Source organism: Myxocyprinus asiaticus, chromosome 25 (assembly GCF_019703515.2).
Source record: "Myxocyprinus asiaticus isolate MX2 ecotype Aquarium Trade chromosome 25, UBuf_Myxa_2, whole genome shotgun sequence".
NCBI lineage: Eukaryota > Metazoa > Chordata > Actinopteri > Cypriniformes > Catostomidae > Myxocyprinus > Myxocyprinus asiaticus.
The window spans coordinates 14,638,741-14,653,998 of record NC_059368.1 but is presented as its reverse complement, the minus strand read 5'-3'; the positions used below and the strand labels follow the sequence as shown (position 1 = coordinate 14,653,998).

General features: G+C 41.3%; 1 protein-coding gene across 2 annotated transcripts in view; it reads right to left on the bottom strand.

Moving 5' to 3' along the window:
* Nucleotides 1-46: 46 nt before the first annotated feature.
* Nucleotides 47-15,258, bottom strand: part of LOC127416388 (cyclic AMP-dependent transcription factor ATF-6 alpha-like) — a 60,497-nt gene continuing 45,285 nt past the window's right edge. Inside the window, exons 15-17 of one of the 2 annotated variants that reach the window (XR_007893099.1) lie at nt 14,326-14,410; nt 13,620-13,809; nt 5,097-5,235 (exon numbers count right to left, since the gene is read on the bottom strand). Coding sequence is in view for 1 of the 2 variants with exons in the window: in XM_051655727.1 (XP_051511687.1) it covers nt 5,036-5,235; nt 14,326-14,410 (285 nt within the window). In the remaining variant the exon portion in view is untranslated. Of the gene's footprint in view, nt 5,236-13,619; nt 13,810-14,325; nt 14,411-15,258 lie in introns of both variants that reach the window. The other variant, XM_051655727.1, reaches the window with a different exon arrangement.

Sequence of the window (15,258 nt, the reverse complement as noted above, 5' to 3'; positions counted from 1 at the left end):
AAAACATTGTATATACTGTAAGATAAAAGCTTAAACACGGGATTGATGAATGTAAAAAGAAATACATTTTTTATTTTCATAAACATTTTGTTTTACACACTATCACTTGCAAATATAGTTTGCAACTTTGTGTCATTCGAGTATGAACAACAGTAGACATTCTGGGCACATTTTCATTGTATTACAAATTCTGATAAATTTTATAGAGTCTTTACTGTTTGTAATCTTTTGTCATGTTTTATACATATTTTGTATTTTTGCAATTTCATTTGACATTTTTTTTAGCACTTAAACTCAAATCTCTGTCCGACTCAGAACATAACTGCAATTAAACAGGAGTTGAAATGAGATATATTGTACTGGTTTTCCTTTTAAGAGTGTTCTCTCATCACAGACCTTCTCAATGGACACTCAAATCAAAATCAAAATCAAATCACTTTTATTGTCACACAACCATATACACAAGTGCAATAGTGTGTGAAATTCTTGGGTGATCCCCCAGGTGGATAAGGCACTCGTGGTGCACTTGTGCCTGCAGAGCGCCACCACCTGGCGTGGGCACCCGAAGCTCCTGTCCAGGGCCTGTAGGTTTACGTCGTCCTTGGCGACTAAGGCCTACGGTGCCGCTGGACAAGCCGCCTCCACCCTGCACGCCATGGCTCTCCTGCAGGTACCCCAAGCCAAGGCTCTAAAAGAGCTGCACAAGGGTAGTTCTGACCCGGGATTGATGCAGGCGATGTCCACCTTGGTGGTCCAGGAGCGCCACCTTTTGCTCAACCTGGTCGAGATGAGAGAGGCTGACAAGGCACGGTTCCTTGACGCCCCCATTTCCCAGGTTGGCCTGTTCGGCGACACCGTCGCAGTTCTCGGCGGTGAAGAAGCAGACGGAGGCTATACAGCATATCCTACCCCGGCGCGGCTCAAGACCCCGCACCCCATCTGCTCAAGGGTGTCCTCCTGCAGCAACATCACCAGCTCCGCCGCAGCCCACCCCCGCAGCCCGGCCCTGACGTGGAGCCCACCGCCGGAAGCAGATGCCACCCGTCTCACGGCCAGCCACCAAGAACCCAAGGAAGACTTCGAAGCACCCCTGAGGCGGGCAACCCAGGGACGAGGAGACCCGCTTCAATGGAGCTGGTGGACAGACCACTCCATCCCCCGGTGGAGGGCTGGGAGGAGAATCTTTTGTTTCATTTTTCACCGCATGCCCAAGAGGCTGCAGTACCCAAAACTTCAACAAAAGAGTGGGAGTCTTGTTCCTTGGGTCACATGTCAGGTGCGTACTGCCGTCGTCACGACCACCGTCCACCATCCCATTTTGGCAGGTTTGGCGCTCCAGCGGCGTACCCCCCGCCAGCTGTGTGCCCATCTGTGGCACAAACATGCCCACACCGGGTTGGTTCCGACGGACTGTGGGGACAATATTCCTCCTCCCCCCTCCTCGACCAATCTTATGGTGGGCATTAGGAGCCAGGTAAGTGCTTCGATGTCTCTGGACTCAGCACGGCCACGGGGTTCGACCCCCCTCGACGTGGCGCCTCAGGCTCCACCCCGCCGCGAGGCCCCACCCGCCGGTACATCCGACGTGATTGTCCCCTTGATCCCCCTCGCCCAGAGTTTCAACACATGGCTCGCGCTTTCCAACCCATCACGATGGCTGACCCGGACCGTCTGACTCGGCTACGCGATTCAGTTCGCCAGGTGCCCGCCCAGGTTCAGCGGCGTCTGCTTCATCTCGATGAAGGGCGAGAACGCCACTACGTGTTGTGTGCGCACAGGGACCTGGTGCTCATGCACCTCAGCCGACTGAGGCTTCGGGTCAACTGGGAAAAGAGTAAGCTCTCCCCGGTTCAGAGCATCTCTTTTCTCGGCTTGGAGTTGGACTCAGTCTCGATGACGGCGCGCCTCACAAATGAGCATGCACAGTCGGTGCTGAACTGTCTGAAGGCGTTCAGACAGAAGACAGCGGTTCCACTGAAACTTTTTCAGAGGCTCCTGACGCATATGGCATCCTCAGCAGTGGCCACACCGCTCAGGTTGATGCATATGAGACCGCTTCAGCACTGGCTTCAGACTCGAGTCCCGAGATGGGCATGGCACCGCGGGACACATCGCGTGGTCGTCAAGCCGATTTGTCACCACCTCTTCAGCCCTTGGACCGACCTTGCATTTCTACAGGCAGAGATTCCCCTAGAGCAGGTCTCCAGGCGTGTCATGGTTATGACGGACACCTCCAAGACGGGCTGGGGCGCCGTATGCAATGGGCACACAGCTGCCGGCTTCTGGACTGGCCCGCGGCTGCGTTGGCACATCAACTGTCTCGAGTTGTTGGAAGTACTGCTCGCCCTGCAGAGGTTCCGGCCGTTGATCCAGGGCAAGCACGTATTGGTCCGGACGGACAACACATGCAAGGCGGTCTACGCTCCCGTTGCATGTCACAACTCACCCGCCATCTCCTCCTCTGGAGTCAGCAGTGCCTCAAGTCGCTGCGAGCCACTCACATCCCGGGCGACCTCAACACCGCGGCGGACGCGCTGTCACGACAGGCTACGCTCGGGGGACAGTGGAGACTCCACCCCCAGGTGGTCCAGCTGATTTGGAGTCGATTCGGTCGAGCACAGGTAGCTGGCCCCCGGGATTACGCAAATATGCGTTTCCCCCAGTGAGCCTACTTGCACAGACCCTGTGCAAGGATAGGTGCTCCACATGTGCTGGTTCCCCGTAGGTGACCCCATGTGATATCTTCCGCTAAATCATTTCCCTGTTGGTAAACTGCGTCTTCTTGGGCAGAGGCCCCTCTGCCCCCGGTCACCATGTTTGTTGAAACTCCTCATCCCTCGGGTAGGACCTACCATGCGACTTCTCCACATGACATACTTCCGACAAGACTCGGTAAGACCATGTGATGTATTTCCACTCAAAATACCCCCCCTTCTCTGGGCGGGGTGTGGTCTCTGCGGTGTCTTCCCCTTGGGAGTGACACCCCCCCGACGTAGACATTTATGGCCCCTAGTCGGTTAACAAATTCCATTCTTTTTGGGGAGAAAAAAGAGGAAAAGAAGCCACGGCTGGGCTAGCCTGTCCCTATTTGTCAGGCAGTCGACTTGTTCCCGAAGGACCGTTCGACGCTCATAAGAGCATTGGGGGAGGTTACGTGACAGCCTGGTGCGCTGGCTACGAGGCACACAGCGGTCTGCCCGTCTCACACTACCAGTCCACGTAACACAGTTCAACTAGTTGTGGCGTTTTGTATAGGGACCCCTTGTGTCACTACATCGACACAACGTCGAGTGAGTGACAGATAGGGAACGTCCTGGTTACTTTCATAACCTCCGTTCCCTGATGGAGGGAACGAGACATTGTGTCCCACTTGCCACAACACTGAACTACCCGCTGAAATGGCCAGGACCTTGTCTCGGCTCCTCAGCACAAAACCTGAATGAGTGGTTGTATACCAGCTCCTTTTATACCCGTATGTCCATGGGAGTGGCATGCAAATTCCACTCGCCAATTCCCATTGGCCTTTTTTCAAAAAGCAGAAGTGTTTGGGGCTCCCAAGAGTGACCCCTAGTGTCACTACATTGACACAACGTTACGAAAGTAACCATGACGTTTTTTTAAAAGAGCTACAATCAGAACTTTACTGTACCTCATAGCCTTTACTTTCATAAACCTTCAATTTCAATGAGCAAATTCATACCAACATATTCCTACTACAAAAAAAGTTTGCAGAGAACTACAGTATGCCTGGGTCGTGAAACAAAAGATATACACAAATCACCCACAAACTTGTGCTAGTATTTGTCCAGTGTTTCTTTCTTGGCATTGTTACAAAATTCCTTTCCTTTCTGTCACTGTGTGTACAGGAACAAACAAGAAGTCTTTCCAAAACTGCGGAAATTAAATACATTAAATCCAAAAATGTTGTTTAAGGGAATAGGGCATTTGAGAACCAACTACAACATCCTGAACAAGAGAAAAAGATGCAAACCTCTAAATAAGCCAGACTAATGGACACAAATACACAGTAAATAAGGACAGATGAGGCACAAAATCAATGACTCATTTGTCTCTTATAAATTTTCAAATTAACAACCAGTTATATGGCAACAATTGTCTTTATAAATGCACCTCAGTTAAAGTGCAATTAAGCCTCACAGCAAAATATGAGGCCCTGACGTGTATTCAAATGAATTGACAGATTTTGCATAAATTTGTGGCAGTTAGAATTCATCTAAAATTATTAACTCAAACATTCGAAGCGAAGGCAGAGGGATTATTATAACACCATAATATTTCTTCTTTTGCACTCTTTTTTGGAAATATATTTAGAGCAGTGTCCTGAATGAGAAGAAGCTTTTCAATTCAATTATGAGAAGTGAGTTAAAAGGGTAAATGCATTTTAACACAATTTTCAATTCACAAGCGGCAACTAAGAATAACTGCCAGGGCCGGTTCTTTGAGAATAGTAGTATTAAAGATTATGAGCCTTAAATGTGTACCAAACAAGCTTGGTACAAAAATGTAAGCTTCATAAATATTCATTTCAAGTCATTTTACAAAGCAACGTAAGCACAGTGCGACATTTCTGACCGCTCCCACGTATAGCAGAGAAATAAATTGAAAATGCAACTGAACCATGACATCAATAAAGACATCTTAAAATTGACTGAACATTAATTGTAATTGTGTGTCTGCTTGGAGAACATAAAAAAAAAAAAAAAAAAATGTTTTGGAAATAAACTAACATTTTAATCAATCAAGCCAGATCAGCAAGGTAACAGCAGTCTTTGGGGGGGAAAAATGCCCTGGAATGTTCTGACTTTTGTATTGAATGGCACACTTTGTGCATATGCATTTTGATGTGGTGACTTCATATTCAGTTTTCTGTCCCAGTTAATTAATCTTGGTAGTACTCAAACAGATTCTGGTTTGCCAGTCTGACAAAAACAGCCACCAAAAACAAACAAAATAAATGATGATGAGAAACGACAATATGACAAGATACATTTTTGTAGTTAGTGGGTTTCTGGAATTAAGAACCCACGAGGACTCCAACAGGGGGAGCAGGCTGGTTGTTGCTGGGGGTTGAGTGATAGAAAGAGTCTGTGTCCGTCTGATTGGCACGCAAGATGGGTGGAACACTAGATGACTTGATATGGAGGATCCTGGTGTCCATGACTTCACAGTCGATTTGCATCATCACCTCAAACTCTTTGTCTTTTATAACGCTCTCTGTAATGAGACATATAAGTAATTTCAGTATTAACAAAAACACAAATTAAACATTTGAAAACGCAAGTTTATACACACCTACGGTCTGTGTGAAAGTAAATCTTTAAAAAATGCAGGTGATGTGCTGGGTGGCCAGAGGTTAAGAGGCGTTTTAGGGGCTCTTTTCAGACAGATGGTTCATAGAGGTCAGTCACATGTTGGCCTTCACTTTTACATAGCAATAAACACAACAGATGACTCCCACATGATGAAAAATGGGGTTAAGGAGAGGTTCTTGGGCAAAACACCTCTGGATTGATCAACAATTATATGAGCGATTATCTTTACCTTAAAAGCTCAAAAAAAAAAAAAAAAAAAAAAAAAAAAAAAGGGAATTGACACTTTGAGGCTCTGATTTCATGATTGAAAACCTAATTGCAAGTAATGCATTCTTAACATTTTGTAATGCAATAAAAAGTAATAACTGTGAATCTGTTGTATCATAAGAAGTGTTTTATGTGTTTACTCAAAAATATAATGCAAATCTCAGTAACCAGTACACATTGTAAAAATTAAGTTATTATATAACCGAAATCAGGGCTCTTAGACTATGATCTGTCCTTGTGCAAGACAGGTTTGTATCAACAATGCTCAGATTCAGAGAAAACAGAATGAGACTATTTTGCAATCCACATTTGGCAAGAGAATCAAAAAACTTTGAAGCCATTTTCTCAGTGTCAGTTTTGGCGAAGTAAGTACATTTGGGCTTTGCAGGGCAGTTAAGAAGAAGGAGAAACATCATTATTATAAAGAAAATTAACACTATTTGGTGTGATTTCTAAAATACATAGTAAGCAATATTGAGCATGCTTTGAGTTAAACTGACACAATGAGAATCCCTGGAAGACAAGGTCAGGCTGTGACTAATTTTCCCATGTTTTGACTGACTTATAAAAGCCAACTGTCAAACACAAGCAGTGAGTATTTTAGAAGGCACCTTTAATAGCATGATGGTTTACATCATCACTCTGCAGATGCTGTATGGTCTACTTTCAGTAAGGAAGGCTCTCCATAAGGAGATCTTCACATATGTGCACAGCTTATGGGCAGCAGGACAGTAACTTCCCTCATTTTTACAGCAGACATGTGTGTGACTCGCTCCAGCCCCAATAAAAACTTTATAAGCCAGAGAGCATCACAGTAGGTCAGTCTGAAAGTACTTTTGCAGCTATGACAGGTGAATAGATTTACGTATGGGCCTGATGAGAGTTTAAGCTGCACACCCACAATGATAATGTCAGAACCAGTGATTTACAGTAAACCAGAGACAGTATATGGGGAAGGAGACAGACCACTGCTAGAAAAATGAATGGAAGAAATTTAAAGGCGGCAATATATTTCTAGCGAAATAGAAGAATGGGTGTAACGTCATTTCAAACAAAATCTGGCCAAAAAGAAAGTGTTTTTGAGTTTGTTGCGGTGGTTTGAAACAGCTTGCTAGTGCAAACCTTCAGGAAAACTTTGTACCGGCTGTTAAATACCTTCTTACTGCCATAGGTCCATGTTATCTGTGGGCGCGAACCGGTGATCGACCTATTTTGAAAGCAACATCTCTTTGCGGTTGATTTCTTCACCCAGTCAAGATTAGAAACCAAAATCTACCCATCCATCTCAGTCTGATACAGCCATTGAACAGTCAGTCAATGTTATATGATTGTATTTCATCGCAAGCACTAAAATGGCAATAAACTGTTCAGCTATACATATAATTTTGAATATGGTCTTTTTCCATAATATCTACTATAAGTTTCCAATATCTCAGAAATGCTATTTTTCATTCTCATAGAAAGCTGTTTGCTGGGTGAATTTACTTGGATATGTCTGGTACTATGCCTGACTGTCCATACACCTTTTAAAAATACTGATTTAAAGGGATAGTTCATTCAAAAATGAAATTCTGCCATCCCTTAAGCCTGGTTTATACTTTGGAAGAAGCCAAACTTTTTTCTTGGGCGAACAAACGCACCCTTGGCGAACGAAGCTGGCGTTTATACTTAAGCGTGGTGTTGTTTTAAAATGAGTTCATTTAGGGTGATGTCACGGTGTTTAACGTACTGTTCCAGCCACAAGTAAAGCCAATAATGCAGGTTTTTCTTTCCGTGGACTGCCGCTTTTAGCGCTGTCACTTCTTTGCTTTATTAAACTTGTCACGGCCCCTTCCACTTTTAAAAACTCCAATCTCTCTCTGCTCATTTGTCGTGGCAGCACTGTCTTTGTAGAGTTTGTGTTGCAAATCATGTAAAAGAAGTATACTTCCGCACACTCTCTGAGAGATGGGCTTCAAAGTTATCAATTTTAACGACAATAACCTAGGTAACAACTCCTCAGCTGGCACGCACGATTGAAAAAACAAAAAAACAAACAAAAAAAGTCACGTCCAAACAACACCCACTATTAGTTTTAACCAATCATTTAACCAATCATCATAATATTTAACCAATCACCTATCTTTCTTAGGATTTTGCATATGCCCACCTGAATTAATTGATGATACGTATGGCCGCCAGAACAACGAGTCATTTTTTGACCCGGAACTTTCAATCTACTAACGCAATGCCACAGCACCGCTGAGTGAATTGTGTATACATATGTGGGTTAGGGTTTTAAGTGTGAAAGCGCACGGAGCTGCGGGAGTGCAACTGATGGCACTGGCAAGACAGACAGTCCGACAAAGCTGATCCACCAATCAGAACGTTCATTTCAGACTTGATATTTGCTAACCAATAATATTTTCCGTTTCAGTAAGGGGCAGGAAATTTACACGTCTGATGCACAAGCATCTCTGGAGTAATCCTAATTTGCATTGCAAATTTATTTCCCTGCTAAACATAAATATTTATATATTTACCTTTAAATTTAACTTAAGCAATTAAACTTTGTGAAAATACTGCATGTTTTTGATTCTATTTTTATTTTTATTTTTTTGCCTTTTACTGCAGTCTGGTGTCTTTTTCTTATGATATCAAATCATTTAAATTTACATTTCTAAATAGGAAAACAATTTCACTATACACAGAAAAGCACATAATAGTACACAAATAAAACAAATAACCATTAATGTTTATGTAGGCTATATACAGTATATGGTAATACAAGATAACGTGTTAACGTGAACATTACTACACTCATATTTGTTACAATGCAGTTTATACAGTTTATTACGTACAGTCGAGGTCAGAAGTTTACATACACCTTAGCCAAATACATTTCAACTCAGTTTTTCACAGTTCCTGACATTTAATCGTAGAAAACATTCCCTGTCTTAGGTCAGTTAGGATTACTTCTTTATTTTAAGAATGTGAAATGTCAGAATAATAGTAGAGATAATTATTTATTTCAGCTTTTATTTCTTTCATCTCGTTCTCAGTGGGTCAGAAGTTGACATACACTTTGTTGGTATTTGATTGCATTGCCTTTAAATTGTTTAACTTGGTTCAAACATTTTGGGTAGACTTCCACAAGCTTCTCACAATAAGTTGCTGGAATTATGGCCCATTCCTCCAGACAGAACTGGTGTATCTGAGTCAGGTTTGTAGGCCTCCTTGCTTGCACATGCTTTTTCAGTTCTGCCCACAAATTTTCTATCAGATTCAGGTCAGGACTTTGTGATGGCCACTCCAATACCTTGACTTTATTGTCCTTAAGCCATTTTGCCACAACTTTGGAGGTATGCTTGGGGTCATTGTCCATTTGGAAGACCCATTTGTGACCGAGCTTTAACTTCATGGCTGATGTCTTGAGATGTTGCTTCAGTGTATCCACATAATTTTCCTTTCTCATGATGCCATCTATTTTGTGAAGTGCACCAGTCCCTCCTGCAGCAAAGAACCCCAACAACATTATGCTGCCACCCCCATGCTTCACGGTTGGGATGGTGTACTTCGGCTTGCAAGCCTCACCCTTTATCCTCCAAACATAACAATGGTCGTTATGGCCAAAAAGTTACATTTTTGTTTCAACAGACCAGAGGAAATTTCTCCAAAAAGTACTGTAGTCTGGCTTTTTTATGGCGGTTTTGGAGCATTGGCTTCTTCCTTGCTGAACAGCCTTTCAGGTTATGTCGATATAGGACTCATTTTACTGTGGATATAGATACTTATCTACCTGTTTCCTCCAGCATCTTCACAAGGTCCTTCGCTGTTGTTCTGGGATTGATTTGCACTTTTTGCACCAAATTATGTTCATCTCTAGGAGACAGAATGCATCTCTTTTCTGAGCGGTATGATGGCTGTGTGGTCCCATGGTGTTTATACTTGCGTACTATTGTTTGTACAGATGAACGTGGTACCTTCAGGCATTTGGAAATTGCTCCCAAGGATGAACCAGACTTGTGGAGGTCCACAATTTTTTTTTCTGAGGTTTTGGCTGATTTCTTTTGATTTTCCCATGTCAAGCAAAGAGGCACTGAGTTTGAAGGTAGACCTTAAAATATATCCAAGGGTACACCTCCAATTCAATACACCTCCTATCAGAAGCTAACTGGCTAGTTGTCTAAAGGCTTGACATAATTTTCTTTCATAAATTCACAGTATGCCCACCTCTTCAGACACTACTACACCACTGTCATCGACGCTCTTCGACCAGCAGTGTTCTCCTAGGTCAAGAATTTCAGAGATGTGCAGGAACAGTTAAAATGTCACCAAACAAGCACACTGGCAGAACAAAAACATCACTGCATTTCATCATCATTTGTAGGTGACATGAAATCTGTTCGCCCAGTAAGTGTAAATTAGCCTTTACTCAGCCTCACGCTGTTCCAAACCCATATTACTTTTTTCTGGAACACAAAAGGAGATGTTGGGTAGAATTTTACAAACTGACAGCCTCAGTCACCATACACAAAAAAGAAGTGGTGAAAATAAAGGTGACTAAGGCTAATATTGTGCCTAACATCTTTTATGTTTCACAGAAGAATGAAAGTCATAGAGGTTTGGTTTAACTAGGCTTTTAAATTTAAAGCACTGGCATGGGACTTTGGTTTTTTAATCGCAGAGTACCACATTTTCACTAATATGACTTTGAAAATGTATGCAGTGCACATACAAATAGTTTTATTGTCCTCTTCCAAGTTCACAAATGATTATAATGCTGACTCAGGATTCCCCATGGGGGTACCAGAGAAGGCCTGGGGCCGGTTGCACCAGCTATATGTAAGTTACAACTTAGCCTAGTTGTGGTATAAATGGGCACTAAGTCACATTTACGCACTACTAAATATTTGAGTGTTGCACCATTAAACTTAGGTAGGATGTAAACCTACGTATAAACTAAATATTTACGGAAGCCTCCGAACAGGAGTAATGGATGGAATAAAAAGCAGACTCATTAATGACATCAATGAGCTCATGTTTTGGTTGACAGGCTTCAGTCCTTTTGAAATATATGATGTCGGCATTTACACTTGTTTACATTCACGGGAGAAAACATTATGTAAAAAACATACTTCTTCAGCATGAACCAGATCTAACGGTGCACATTCCTGTGTACGCCGCCCAGTGTCAAGTTTCAACATATAAAATAGATATTAAAATGAATAAATGTCTATTTTTTCAGCCTGTTGTATTAGTATTTATTTATTTATTTTCCTTTATTCATTTTAGATACAGTTATTGAATATTGTTATTTACATAGGCTAAATATACCATTAATGAAATCTTGTTTTATTACGTATCATATTTCAGTGAGGATATCATTTATTACAGCTGACAGTTACGTGAGCAAACAAAGTTTGAACAAGATCAAACTGAAATTCAAGGCTGTTTAACATGTCTGTGTACAAATTTTACACTGAATTAGTTACAAACTAACTAGTAGTTACTAAGCCCTTAGTGTGAACTTTACGTTTCAACTTAAGACCTTACGCACAGCTGGTGCAACCCTACCCAGGAAACAGCACAGATAATAGCATGCACTGATGCTGCCAAGCACTGCAACAATTGTCTCCAAACAAAACACTCTTTTACACAAAACATGAAACTGAAATTGATGGAAGAAGGATGGAGGATGGAAAAAAATCTGTTTTGTTGTTTTCAAGATGGAAATTATCCATCTTTAAAACCCCAAAACAAGAAGAAAAGGTTTTTTTCTCCACTCTTGCGTCACATGTAAGGAAAATACCATTATCCAAACCCAAAATCTTTAGCTTGAAGAAAAGAACAGTAACAGCTGGCGGCAATTTCAAAAACTAGACTTTTGTCTTGAGCTGACCAAAAGTTGTCTTTTAATAGAGCCTTTAGAAAGTCAAGCATTTCTAAAAGAACACAAGTTTGAGCTGGAAAAAATTACATCAGAGAACATCATGCTTGGCTTTCACTAAACTGTCCTCTCAAGAGCCAATACTCAGTTTTCAATTACATAAACAGTTCAGTCCTGTAATCTTGTAGATCTGGCAGGTTTCTGTCAACAGGGAAATTAAGAAAATCCTGAGGAATGTTACTGTGTAGACTGTTGATTTGATACTTGTTGACTTAAAATGGTGTTGCTTATGCTGTGACTAAGGAACAGCACACTAAAGATTATTAATTTGATTTTAGGGTATTTAATTAGTTGGAATTTGCAATTAAATGTGAAATGTGTAATATCTGCACAAAAGTGGATACAAATGGAATTGCAAAAATCTGTTTTCAAACAGTTTTCTCATTGGTTTGGCATTGGTCAGACAAACAGGTTGTCCCACCTTACACTCACACCATTGGTAGATCTAATGCTGCCATGTCGGGTCAATCAAACAGAGCAATGATTTGATAGTACCACAGTGCCATAACATTTTAACTTTTTTGGGGAAGTTAACCTACAATTGGCTTACTTGTAGAACTGGGATAAGGGAATGTAATTTAACATGTGAAAAAAACTTAACCTTTAAATAGACTATGCAAACCACAAAGAGTTACAGACACATCAGTCTACTACTGATATTACCTCCTGAAAGGTAGAGGCTGTTCCGTTCCTGGTATTTGCACCTATTGTTTGGCAGGCTTTCACAGAATCTAACCATAGTGCCATAGTAGGAAAAATAGGGAGAGATGAAATTGGACTACACTTTTATCCATCTTCTCTCTAAAAAGGGACAAAACTCTTGTCTTTCACACTGATCTGTTCACCCTCCAGGGGCAGGGATATCACATTACCCTGAATCACCCTTCTTGAGATCAGTACAGAGCTAATCTAATCTGATACTGTGACCGCAGCCAAGAGTGAGAAATGTAATAATAAAGGGAACATAACTATTCTAGACATAATCCACCATCCTCAAATTTCAACACATAGTTCTCTTTTTAAAATTCACAAATTCATACGAGCATAATCAAAACCATTGTCTTAAAGGTGACGTGTGTAATTTCTGCAACAGTTTTCTCAAACACTTCCCCATCTGCCACACCCCATCTGCCACACTAGCAGACTCCAAAAAAAAACTCAATTTAGGCTGAGGGTGCCACACTTGCCAACTGTTTTGCTGAGATCTCGCTCTCTTCAGTCGGAGGTTTGACAAACTTGCCGATTAAGAAAGGTGGAGGGGTTACAGACATACCAATTCACTGTAACTCTCTCTCTCTCTTTCTGATTCCCTGTCACATTAAGGTCACCAAAAAAACAATAGGAGTACCGCATGAGCATTAACAATTGTAAAAGAGTGATTTAGGATATTATTCATGGACTAACTTTACCTTGTGAAAGTGTGATTGTGTATTTATCCCCTCGAGGCTTGCCGTAGAATGTGTATGTCCATATGCAGCTTTCGGTGAGTAAAGAAATTATGTTAAAAAAAACAGACTGTTGTACCTCCGTTCTCTCATTTCATTAGTCATTTAGTGTAGGAGAAAATCGCAGGAAAAATGCTTGGAGACAGAATCACTATGGATTACAATCAGCATTTGTGATGATATCCAGCTGCGACAGAATAATTTTTTTCTGTCATGTTTGCTCATTTTTTCCCATTGCTGGAACCATTAACTCAGCTGGGAGTACCGACTGGCAGCAATTATGTAAATGAAGCTCACACCTGAAAATCACTGGAAAAATTGGCTAGTGTGGCGCCGGCTTAACAGATTCAATTCATTGGTTGATCGAATGTTGCTTTGTCGGAATGGGCAGGATAGCAATGTAGAGATAGCACCACAGTGTCACAGTGTTTACACATTTGGGTAAGGCTATCTGTGAATAGCTTTCTTATAGTTGTTTTTACATATTAAACTTTGATAAGATAAAGTATTTTAACATCAAAAAGATTACACACATACCTAAGATTTAAAAAAAGATTTTTTTTTTATTGCACAGTAACATCTGTTCCTGCTACATGAATCAATCAGATGTCTAACCCCCTACTCATTAATGAGTAATTAACTCACTGGAAGCTCTTGTGTGCTGCTCCTCTGTCAGGACTCTGAATTGAACATTCTCACCCAGCAGTGGTCAAAAAAAGCAATCGTGTAATCAGAGGTGAACTGACTGTGAGCTTATCAGCATACAGGCATAAACAGCTCTGGTCTGCGAGCAGGAAATGTCTGGGGTACGGTGGTTTTGAGTGAAGGATGTGCGCTGAAATGTAAACCAGTATTTATGTCGCCAGTCAGAAGACATGCAGAACACGGCAACAATTTCTCTTTTTTTCAGTGACAAGACTAAAGGACTGTCATGTATTTCACTATCAGTCAGATTAGTCATTGGTTGAGATCATGTACTGTACAAAGGATGATCCGGGTAGACCAAACTGGGAACCAAGAGTTGGAGCTGGCTAGTGATTTCTGACTGTAGAATCAGGAAAATACATTGACTTATCTTCAAAAGGTAACAGATGTTTTTGCTCATTTTATAGGCATAAGACATGAGACAAAGGATTTTGTAAATTAGTAGGGATGCACGCTATGTCTGTAATTGTGTCTGTATGCTACCAATTATCAGTATTGGTATGATTAGGCCGATATTGGAAACAGACAATATAGCCCATAATTTTTGTTATTGGCTATAAACTAAATTGAGTATCGTAATGGGCAATGTCTATATAATTTTAACCATATAAATCCTGTAAGATCATTCAGAACTCTTTTCTCTTACCATTGTAATTCATAGCTGGCAGCACAACAGACATTTTGGGTCGGCTTCCTTTGTTGTGGTTGGTGGCAGGAAGGAGAAGGTGATCCTGTAAACGAGAGGAACAGCCGTCAGTCAGCTGCAAAAATGTGAATGAGAAGAATTTATTACATTGCTGTTGACTTCAACTGCAGTGGTCATTGCTGAAGAAGTTTGAAGAACCAATAGAGTATATTAACCGAACGTTATTGACACACAATTAAAAAAATTATATATGTCGGTATTCCCAAATAGCCCATGTTTGGAACTCAATCAGCAACATTCATGATCCTTTATCATAATGCAGCCATCAGAAATGTATTACAACTGTAAATGGACCTAATATAGCATGTTACCATAGACATTGCATCATAGAATAAACTCATGTAAAGGCCACAACCAGAGGCCTATCCTTCAACAATAAACACAAACTTGTTTTTAGCAATAACCACAGCATGTACCCATAACTGCCCAAGCAGCTCTGTACTTTTGAAATTAACTCCTAAGAATCCAAATGAAACTCAAACTCATCAACAAGGAGACAGTTTTTCAGTTATTTAATGTACACGCTAATGACAAGCATCTATATATAGTGCTGAAGAAATGAGCACATGCTAATAGGAGGAATGTTAAGAAACACTTAACATTTGCTGAAGAAAGCTGCTAATTTCCTCGAATGCATGCAATTTAAAGACCTTGAGAATGTAATGTAACACTACCGAACCAAAGGTCCAAAAAATGTGTTCGTCTAACTCAACTGAACCAATTGGAGACATTCTCCTGTCAGGACAGACACCTGTTGAAGACAGAAACTATGCAGGCAGGAAAGACCCAGAGTTGGAGTTTGTAATAACACTTTTGTTTCTTACTGACTGTGTGATGGATGGGAGATGGGTTGTGAAGTTTTGAGTCATGTAG